Raw genomic sequence first — 10655 nt, 5'->3', positions numbered from 1 at the left:
GATTTATGTATAGAAAAGTGAAAACAAACACCCGTGCGGTTGCACGGGTCAAAATCTAGTATTATTTATTTGAAATGTAGCAAAAGGAGCATTTTCAATTTATTTCTATATTTGACAACAAATATTATTATAAAAGATATTATCCTCCAATTTAACATATATTTTTTATTAAATAGATATTGGTATATTTTTCTTTATATTAAAAAGTAAAAAAATAATACCCTTTCTATATTAAAAGAAGATAACATTTCTCTACTTTATAAACATATATTAAACAAAAAATTCTATTAAAAAAAAACAGAAAATACACATTAGAAATGGTCTAAGCAGACCAGCAAGAATTAAATAGACAATTATTTTGTGTAGAGTAAAATAAACAATTTATTCTGACATAAACATTACTACGTTAATTAATCAAAAAGAATATAAATCCTTATAAATATAACTTTAAATTCCCTTCCTCCTCCGATCGAATCAGAAAGCTTCCCCCTTTCTCTCTCTCTCTCTCTCCCTCCCTCTCGCGCTTTTTCATATCAAAATCGGCTTCGATTCTTTTTTCTTTTCTCGGTGCCGAGAATTTGCGAAACTTTTCAAATTCGATAACTTCGTCGTCTTTGATGGGTCGTCGTCCGATTTGAATATTCTCTCCTCCGCCCGCCCCCACGAGAGTTGAATATCCGTTTTAGGGGGATTCACGGGGTCTTAGGGTTCTTACAAAGATGAGCGTTGCGAAATCTCAGGTATGGCAGCCATGCAAGAAGAAGCGATCCTGAAAAGATCTTTAAACATCGAAGAAGAAGGAATCTAGAAGATAGAAAGAGAGAGATGATGGCTTCTCGAGCAACACCTTCGCGATCAACTCCTTCTTCTTCAGGGACGCGAGTGGGTAAGTACGAGCTTGGGAAGACTCTGGGTGAAGGAACCTTCGCTAAGGTCAAGTTCGCGAGGAACGTTGAGAACGGAGAGAGTGTCGCCATTAAAGTCATCGATAAAGAGAAAGTCTTGAAAACCAAAATGATCGCTCAGGTTTTAGACCAATCCCTCTCCTCTCTTCCTTTTTAGGATTTTACCCAACATGTTTTGACTTGAGGGGTTTTGTCTGTTTCTGTTCAGATCAAGCGTGAGATTTCGACAATGAAACTCATCAAGCATCCTAATGTCATCCGTATGTATGAGGTTTTTGTCTCTAACTCTCTTCTTCCTTTTTAATCGGTTGCTTACATGTTTTGAATCGAAAAAGCGTAGTTTGAAGTTAGGGAACATAATAATAAGTGGTCCCTCCCTATAATAAATAGTGTTATTTTATTGCAGGTGATGGCTAGCAAAACTAAGATCTACTTTGTTTTGGAATTCGTTACTGGTGGAGAGCTTTTCGATAAAATTGTAAGCTTTCTCTCTCTCTTTCCATTGAGGATGCTATTTATGAATGAGTTCATAAGTATAAGGACTTGATTTGTCATGTGTAATAGTCAAGCAGTGGGAGGTTGAAGGAAGATGAGGCCAGGAAGTACTTCCAGCAGCTTATTAATGCTGTTGACTATTGTCATAGCAGAGGAGTTTATCACAGAGACCTTAAGGTTACCCAATCTTATCCTTTTGTGCTCTTGTGATTTGTATCAAGAGTTATATGCTTTCACTTTGTTAAAACCAAGTTGCGATTTTCTGGTTGCAGCCAGAGAATTTGCTCTTGGATGCAAACGGTACTCTGAAAGTGTCTGATTTTGGATTGAGTGCTCTACCTCAGCAAGTCCGGGTGAGCTTCTATCATGTTATTTTGATGTTAAATGTCAGAACGTGATAATACAGCTACTATGGTGTCCATGAGTTATCAAAGCTGATTTTTGTGACCCTTCTTCTTGTTTAGGAGGATGGTTTACTTCACACAACATGTGGAACACCCAATTATGTTGCTCCTGAGGTAAATATCTATTGACACTCTCAACTGTCTTGAAGCTTGACGTCTTATTCTTTCCTGGTCTCTGTAGCCATCTATTTTTTTGTCTCTCTATAGGTAATCAACAACAAAGGTTACGATGGAGCAAAGGCTGATTTGTGGTCTTGTGGTGTGATTCTCTTTGTCTTAATGGCTGGCTATTTGCCTTTTGAAGATTCCAACTTAACGTCTTTATATAAAAAGGTGCTATGCTTTGCTTTACTTTACTTTCAAGTAAGAGTAAAGCTATAAGAGTCTTATGTCTTTATGATTACAGATATTCAAAGCCGAATTTACCTGCCCTCCCTGGTTCTCTGCAAGTGCTAAGAAGCTTATCAAAAGGATTCTGGATCCCAATCCAGCAACGGTATATTTTTCCTACTCTTTTTGTTGTTGAGAAGGTTTCATTTGTTCTATGCCGTCAGAGGAGGCAAAAGCTTCTATTGGTTTTGAGTATATCTGATGTTTTTACACTGATTTTATCTGTATATTGGACAGAGGATTACATTTGCCGAAGTCATTGAAAATGAGTGGTTCAAAAAAGGGTACAAAGCACCCAAATTTGAAAACGCAAACGTCAGCCTTGATGATGTTGATGCTATTTTTGATGATCTAGGGGTAAGGCTTATCTGAGTTATCTACATTTTTATGAACTTTGGGTGATTGCTTAGCTTGTTGTTTTTGTTGGATATTAGGAGTCTAAGAACCTTGTTGTGGAGAGGCGAGGAGAAGGACCTAAAACACCAGTAACTATGAATGCTTTTGAGCTCATCTCAACATCACAGGGTCTCAATCTCGGTTCGCTTTTCGAAAAGCAAACGGTACAGATTTCTAATAAGTAAAGCCTTTTGTTTTTCTTGTGGAGGTTGTCATTCCTAGTTTAGTGATAAAGCATATCATTTGGATTCAGGGGCTTGTTAAACGAAAAACTCAATTTACTTCCAAATGTCCGGCTAATGACATAGTCACCAAAATTGAGGCAGCAGCAGCACCTATGGGCTTTGATGTCAAGAAAAATAACTACAAGGTTTGTAATTCCTTTTTACATATTAACCTACATGCTGGTGAAAATTGTATTTATTCATTAGGTACTTGTGATTACACTCTTATACCATTTCTTGACTCATCCAGATGAAGCTTCTAGGAGAGAAATCAGGCCGCAAGGGCCAGTTAGCAGTCACAACTGAGGTTAGTTTTCTTAGTGACCAGTGATTGATCACCCTCTACTAGATCACCCTTTTGTATGATGTATCTCGGTGTTGGACCCTAATCTCAAGCTGATTCAGGTTTTTCAAGTTGCTCCATCGCTTTATATGGTTGAAATGCGAAAATCAGGGGGTGACACCTTGGAGTTCCACAAGGTATGCATATGCAAGGCTTGAGTTGCATCTTAATGTCGTGGGTTTGGTTCTGAAGAAGTTGATAATCTTATGCCTTTTGCTTTTCTTCGTCTTGTTTTAGTTTTACAAGAACCTGACCATGGGTCTCAAGGACATTGTTTGGAAGACAATCGATGAAGAGAAAGTGGAAGGAACCGAAGGTAAGCAAGCATCTTCATTGACATAATCTATTAAAGAATCCAAGAAAGTAGATGAAACAACATCACAAATCCTGTTTTTGTTTCAGGTGATACTAATGGTGCAGTGGCTGCTTCTTGATACCAGACAATTGTGAAACAGTTTGCGTTTGTTTTTGATATAGATTTTGTTCGTTATAAATGGCTATGGTACTTGGGGTTTGCGAGTGGTTTTGAAGTTATATAAAGCAAGTGTGAAAAAGTGGGAGCAAAGCTGAAAGTTTGAAACTATTTTTTTTTGGGGGGGGGGGGGGGGGATTTTGATTAAATTATGTCTTTGTTTGATTCCATGGAATGCTGTGAATATCATATGCGTGTATCCTAGCTTGAAAGCGAAAGCTCTTTCTACATATTTGGGGATGTTTTAAGAATCGGTTTTTGTGCCATTTCTACGAGTTTTTTACTTGCCAGTGAGTTTCGATGGGTAACGAATACTTTTTGTCTGAAATTGCCTACAAGCCAATCACTGTACAAGTAGATTGACACATGTTGTTGGCCCACTATCTGTACGCTGTCGGCTCTCCTACGTATAGAAGTCCAACATTCATAACAACATGACCAGTAACGTTTAAAACACAAAACAAAAAACATATTACTGGAAGAAATGTTTTCTTTTTAGAACTTATGTATTTATTATTCGTAGATAGTATATATATATATATATATTCACTAAAATTTATATTATTAAAACAGAATTATTTTTTGGTATTGTTTGGAAACATAGATAACATTATAAATGAGAATTGTTTAAAAACATGGATACCAATATAAAAAAAAAATTATCTTTTTAGTTATTCTATTAATATAATTGCATTAATTGTATTTTCATATTTAGTCAATTTAACAATTTCATTAATTATTTACCTTAACAAGACATCACATCATTAATTATATTACTATAGTAATAATAGTGAAAATCTTAATTTATTTGTTAATCAATATTAACTTTGTGTCAATTATAAAATTAAAAATGTAAATAACTAGATTTTGCATATGGTTTAAACGTTTGGTTTAGTTTGTTTTAATAATTTGTTTTTTTTTAGTTTCAATCGGTGGAAAATTACATAGTCAAAAACATAATTCAAAGACATGTTCTATGAATAAAATAATAACTTAAATCAAAATAATATAAATGTATTACATTTATTATCAATTAATTTTTTACTCCATATAATTATTTTACTAAATAAAAAAGCTCTCTTTATTTCACTTTATTTAGCAAAACGTATAGATAGAGTTCTTTTTATTAGTTTATAAAATCAGTTAGACATGATAATTGGTTATCCATTTATGTACGGATTGTTTTTTCGGATATCGTTTTTTTTAATTAGATCCCGCTTGAATACTATAATTTTATGTGTGGGTTTTGAGTTGTGTCCTTCTGTGTCTGGATGAGTTTGGTTTTGATGTATATGAACCTAAAATTATCTAAATAACAAATGTATCTAAAACGGATTCGGATATTTGTACCAAAAATAATCATATTAACCGATTCAGTCAAGATCTTTTGAATACAATTAGTTATATTATGACATATCTAAAATATGTAACACTAATTATAAAATAAAAATATCGATATATAAAAATGTAAGAACCAATATCCACGCGGATGCGCGGATCAATCTCTAGTTATTATTAAAACTAATGATTATGTCTAAAATAATGGTAAACATGATAGATAAGCAAAATCGCTTAATAAATCGTAGTATAGATAAATAGATTATTGACTAAGTAACACCAACTAATGAATCCATGCATACTTAGAAATATGCAGTCATGAGGAGTTCAATACAGGCGCAAATGTTGGTTTGTGTAGGCCTGAAAGGTGGTTTCCGCCATAACATGGAGTCATAAAATGCAACATGAATGTGAACTGAAGGAATCAACATTTGAATAGTGGTGCAGCATGGATAAGGAGAGATCATTGCGGGAAAATAACTCACCATGCTATAGACGCTGTTACTCGATCGCCCAATGGAATGGTGGCAGAGCTTCGCGGTGTATATGGGTGTTGTAGAGTTTAGGAGATCTACGGGTCCAAGATGTGACAATTGCTTCGGACTGCCATGAGATAGTAGAAGCTATAGCGAAGCTAGACCTATGGCCAAGGTATAGAGCTTTGTTGGAACAAATCTTTGCACTTAAAGGTAGCTTCACAAGCATATCCTTTGAAGCGGAGAAACTTACAGCAAACTCAACAGTAGCGGATGCAGGATACTTTTTTTACTAGGGTCAATTTGATAACAACTACAATTTATAAGGGTCAATATGTTAGTTCTTTGACATTTCATCAAATTTTAGAAGGCAAAATACAAGTAAATTTTTTTTTCATATGGGTCATTTGACCAACCTAACTGCATGCTGCCTCCGTCACTGAAACTCAATTGCAAGAGATATTGCCAAAAGTGTGTTGCGAGATGGGCGTTTCAATTCCTACTTGTCACTTGGAAGCCCTTCTTAGTTACATGATCGGATTCAAAGAGAAACATCCAGAAACGATGTTTGATTCTTATTTAGAATGTTGTCGTTTTTCTCTTTATTATCCACAGTTTTCTAAGGTTCTTGGTTTGTACTTGAAGTTTATTTCCTCCCCATGACTTGAATCAATTCATACGTTCAATAAAAAGATTTCAAGATTAACCATATTGAACTTACGTGATCTATACCAAAACACTTGCGAGGAAGAGTTATAACAAAAACCTAGTTAATGTGTAATAGTATAAGCTCTCTACTGGAGTCACTAGACACTAGAAAATCTGGCAATAGGCTGGGAGAGCGATCAAAGATTAGATGGTAACCTAACTAATGATTTTGTACAAAATTACTGTAAATTCTATCGTTACACCCTTATCCAATATCAAACAAACAAGAAACAGGAGGAATTTTGTGGATACTGTAACAAAAAATTTAGATATATTCGACATAAGAGTAGTTTACCTGATTTATGCGTTTTTAGTTTTAATCTAATAGGTGTTGCTTACTCTGTATCTACTATCAAGAAACAAAAATATCTTCATTTGTTTTTTTTTTCCTTTTCTTAGCCATGTTCCATCCGTTTTCATGCATTTATTTGTTCTTTAATATAGTTTCCTAACATTTTGTTATATATAAGAGCATTGACAATGGTAGACACAAATGCACCACATGGGAATGTTCATATGACTATTAGAATCATTGCAGAAAACAAACCCTCCTTTTCCTTTTTTCTTATTCTTCATTACACTATAAATGATTATGAACATATCCGGTTTACTAAACACCAGGAAATGATTTGCAAATTCCGGTTTAGCTTGAGAGTCCTTCATTTGTTAAGTACACACCCCATGCTTCCTACAATTTTCAAAATGCCAGCTAATAGTTAGTAATTAACCAGAACATGAACCGAAGCTTACAGGTTGAATCAAACTCGGTTTAAGTACCTGAAGAATGGAGAATACTCTGCTGGCGACAGACTTCTGAAGCGGTGAAGTTCCTCCTCTCTGTTGAAGTTTATCTGGATGTAAACAAAGGCGAGCCTTTTGGTAAGCTTTCTTCACTTGTGATCCATCTCGTAGATTTGCCAGAGGTATGGCCTGCCAATTGCTATTTGACCATAGAACCTGAACAAAAATCACGGTTTGGTCCGAATCAGTATCCGGTTTACTTGGTCTGAGACAAAGTAACCAATTTGAAAAACTCTTACATGATGTAAAGTTGAGAGGAGGAGTCTAATGTTGGTTTCTTTTCCGGTTAACCAGATTCTTATCTCTTCATCTTTCATCTCCATCTCCATCTGCAATTCATTTGACCGTCACGTCAGATTCTTTTTTCACTATGAAATGACTTTTACCGGGATTTTTTTTAATTACAGTACTAACCTCTTCTTCTGATTTGGCTTCTTCTTCTTCTTCTTCGCTCCTTCTTGAATCTATTAAGTCTTCTTGTGCTTGTTTTGTTTCTGGACGTTGAGATCTCTCTCTGGCCCAAGCTATTGCTTCATCCATGTCATTCGAATCAGAGTTTCCTCCTCCGCTTCCTCCGTCTCTGTAGCGATCAAAACGGTCTGAGTTTATTTCGATTACGTAAGAGCTCATCTCATCCTCATCGTCTTCTTGTTCTACTTTACAGTCTTGGGTGGTTCTCTGCTTGGCCTCTGTTTCATATTCATCTTCGCGGATGAAAGAAGAAACAGGGGAAGATGCTGGAGAGCTTGGTCCGAAATCATCCATTCTCCTGAAGGATTGTGGATCCAAGGTCATGGTCTCCGGCGAGGATCTCCGAGAGCTGCCGAAGTGTGGTTTTCTGTAGCAAAAATCGAATTTTCCCGGTGTGAGATCTTGGCCGGACAATGATGTCGGAAACACCGGGAAACTCTGTTTCTTCGATTCCCGCTTATGACTTCTTGACGGGACGTTTAACGGTCTACAAAAAAAAAAACAGAGCATGTCGAAATTACGGAATTGACCTCGAAAGTTGACTCCTGCATTAACGGATATTGAGGGTATAATAGTAACTCCGCACTCACCTGAGTGTAGAAGTAAAAGAAGATATTCCGGCGTCATCATCTGAAGTCCCCGCCGGTGGTGGCGAGGAATTCGACCTCGATTTCGTTATCGGACTCTGCTTCTTGGTTCCCTCCTTCTCCGTCCCACTGCGACCTCCGAACACGCCGTCGTAAAATCCATCTCCGCCGGACGGAATTCTAAACGCCGGTAAGTTTCTTCCGTGAGATTTAGAAGAAGGAAGCGCGCCGCAGGAGAACATCCCACGTGGTCGGAAAATCTCGTCGTAGAAACAGTCGGAGCGGGAAAAGTCGCCGGAGAATTTCCTAGTGAGGACGCTACGCGGCGGTCCACCGAAAACATCGGAGAAGTCTTGGGCGTCGATTCGAACGTCCATGGATCTTCGAGCAATGGAGAAGAATGGATCAACGTTCAAACCCAACTTCATTCGCCACGACTCGTCCATTTCGCCGCTGAGATCTTCTTTTGCTTTCTCCGGTCACTTGAAATTGTTAAAGAAAAGTAGAGGGATGTGTTGTGGTTTGTGAATGTACACTTACGTACACATATAAATAGTACTCAACGAACAAAAATATTTATTAACTATTTATTCATGTGTGAATTTTATTCGTTTTCAACTCTTATTCTACTGTCTAAGGAAAAAATCTTCTCTATTAAAAAAGAAGTATCATTTATTTAATTATTTACATTAATCTATTAAATATATAAAGATATTAATAATAAATCAATTTTAACTGTAAATTTAAATTTTATCTTTAGTTATAACAAAATATTGAGAAAAAATCTAACAAAATCTTTCTAAAAATTTAAAATATTTTATTTAAATTAATACCATTGATTAATTTCGTAATTAATAATATATACTATTATACATTAACTTAAATAAGACTTTATTATAAAACAAAATAAAATAAAAGTGTATGCTATTTTTCAAATTTTATAATTATATTCTATATCTTCTTTATTAAAAAAAATACCATAAAAAATCATACTAGGTCTATTTCATCAATTTCATCAATTACATCTATTTGATTATTTGAGTTAATATATTTAATATATATAACATTTCTAAAAAATCTTATAAATTATATAGATATTAGTAAATAAATTTTAACTGTAAATTTAAATTTTATTTCTATTTATAACAAAATATGTTGTAAAAAATCTAACAAAATCTTAATAAAATTTTAAAATATTTTTAAATTAATGCAACGATTGATTTCATAATTAATAATATAGTATTATTATATTCTATTTACTTATAAAATTCCACAATCTACTAAAATAAATAACATATAAATATAAATTATGCTAAGAAAATATCAGTTCTATAGTAACTAAATAAAATTTTAAAATGTGTTTTATTCAGTCTGTAAAAATTAGAAAAAAATGAAGAAGATTTTCAATTTGTTTATTTCATACTATGAATTTAGTTTACCAAACTCGAAAATATATTAATATATAATAACAATTAATAATAAAGTAAAATGTATAAAACAAATCATTATACATTAATAATATCGAATAAAAAATATAACTAATAACATTATAGATTTACACAATATATAACATTAAAATGTAAATTATATCTTTGAAAATTTTGCGATGGTATCTGTTATATATTTATAAAATGAAAATCTACCCGCACAGATGTGCATGTGAAAAATCTAGTAGTTATTAATTTACTATGATACTACTAGCTAACTTCAATTTGAGATAATTTTAACTTTACATCAAATTTGCTATCATTTTTCATATTTACTTTTAGTTGATTACCCTTTTTATAAATACTTTAACTTTATTATGAGAAAATAAAATTTACACTCATAAATTATTTTTAAATGTCTAAGAATTATTTACAGTAATTTATAAACCAGTTACGTCCTCTAAATAATAAACACTAAACAATAATTATTAAACCCTAAACTCAAGTGTTATCATATTTTTTATTGAGTACGTTTAAAAAATATATATTCAATTTAGTGTATTTTAAGCAGGTTTTATTAAATTTAATTATTTTTGGGAAAACCCGTGAATATATGAGGATAATATTCTATATTTTATGGTTGATCCAAAGAAAGTAATTTATATGTCTTATTCTATTTTATATATGTATCGTAGATATCATTGTGTTTTTTCGTTCTCATTCAATAATTTAATATATTTTTCTCTGTTCAACAATAACACTGCTTTCAATCATACATCATAAGTATTGCAACATTATGATTTGAGAAATTATTTAAAGCACTTTAAGTTAGTTATTACTTTTCAAAAATACAATTAATAAAAAATAGTTTAACATTTGAATTTAATATTTAGTATCGGTTTGTAAACTTCCATAAATGTTATAAATTATTCTAAATATTTATAAATGATTTAGAATAATTAATTTAATTTTATCACAAATTTAATATATTTATAAAAGTATTTACTTTTAAAAGTAAATTTCGAAAGTTGTATCAAACTTTTAATAAAACTGAAATTTCACTTTGATTTAAATGGTGCTTATAAATATATAAATGAATAATTTAATGCACATAATACAGTACTACGCAAAACAAACGGATATTATTTGAAGCTTTAAATGGAACATTTAAGAACTTCGGTCTATGGATCAGAATCATCTGAAATTACGAATTTTGTA

The 10655-nt window shown here is 33.0% G+C and overlaps 2 protein-coding genes across 2 annotated transcripts; one reads left to right on the top strand and one right to left on the bottom strand.

Moving 5' to 3' along the window:
- The first annotated feature begins 460 nt into the window (after positions 1–460).
- Positions 461–4099, top strand: LOC106367285 (CBL-interacting serine/threonine-protein kinase 23). Its single transcript, XM_013807024.3, has 15 exons — positions 461–1026; positions 1114–1176; positions 1312–1383; positions 1470–1577; positions 1673–1753; positions 1865–1918; positions 2012–2137; positions 2211–2300; positions 2432–2551; positions 2629–2754; positions 2844–2960; positions 3065–3121; positions 3220–3294; positions 3395–3473; positions 3560–4099. The coding sequence occupies exons 1-15, from the start codon at positions 826–828 to the stop codon at positions 3589–3591; spliced, it is 1401 nt and encodes a 466-aa protein (XP_013662478.2). The 5' UTR covers positions 461–825; the 3' UTR covers positions 3592–4099.
- Positions 4100–6503: 2404 nt separating this feature from the next.
- Positions 6504–8723, bottom strand: LOC106364649 (J domain-containing protein required for chloroplast accumulation response 1). Its single transcript, XM_013804179.3, has 5 exons — positions 8014–8723; positions 7367–7910; positions 7192–7281; positions 6929–7108; positions 6504–6839 (listed from the first exon to the last, which is right to left on the bottom strand). Exons 1-5 carry the CDS (start codon positions 8454–8456, stop codon positions 6795–6797), a joined length of 1302 nt encoding a protein of 433 aa, XP_013659633.1. The 5' UTR covers positions 8457–8723; the 3' UTR covers positions 6504–6794.
- Between the last annotated feature and the right edge of the window lie 1932 nt (positions 8724–10655).

Source organism: Brassica napus, chromosome A9 (genome assembly GCF_020379485.1).
Source record: "Brassica napus cultivar Da-Ae chromosome A9, Da-Ae, whole genome shotgun sequence".
In the NCBI taxonomy this organism is placed as follows: domain Eukaryota; kingdom Viridiplantae; phylum Streptophyta; class Magnoliopsida; order Brassicales; family Brassicaceae; genus Brassica; species Brassica napus.
This window is presented reverse-complemented; position numbering and strand designations above follow the sequence as displayed.

Excerpts from the sequence above, each read along its gene's own strand:
- LOC106367285 (XM_013807024.3), top strand. The coding sequence starts at position 826 with ATGATGGCTTCTCGAGCAACACCTTCGCGATCAACTCCTTCTTCTTCA. Across the intron at positions 1,384-1,469 it reads GAGAGCTTTTCGATAAAATT|TCAAGCAGTGGGAGGTTGAA; the intron begins GTAAGCTTTCTC and ends CATGTGTAATAG. Across the intron at positions 2,552-2,628 it reads CTATTTTTGATGATCTAGGG|GAGTCTAAGAACCTTGTTGT; the intron begins GTAAGGCTTATC and ends GTTGGATATTAG.
- LOC106364649 (XM_013804179.3), bottom strand. The coding sequence starts at position 8,456 with ATGGACGAGTCGTGGCGAATGAAGTTGGGTTTGAACGTTGATCCATTC. Across the intron at positions 7,911-8,013 it reads TCTTTTACTTCTACACTCAG|ACCGTTAAACGTCCCGTCAA; the intron begins GTGAGTGCGGAG and ends TTTTTTTTGTAG. Across the intron at positions 7,282-7,366 it reads AAGCCAAATCAGAAGAAGAG|ATGGAGATGGAGATGAAAGA; the intron begins GTTAGTACTGTA and ends AATGAATTGCAG.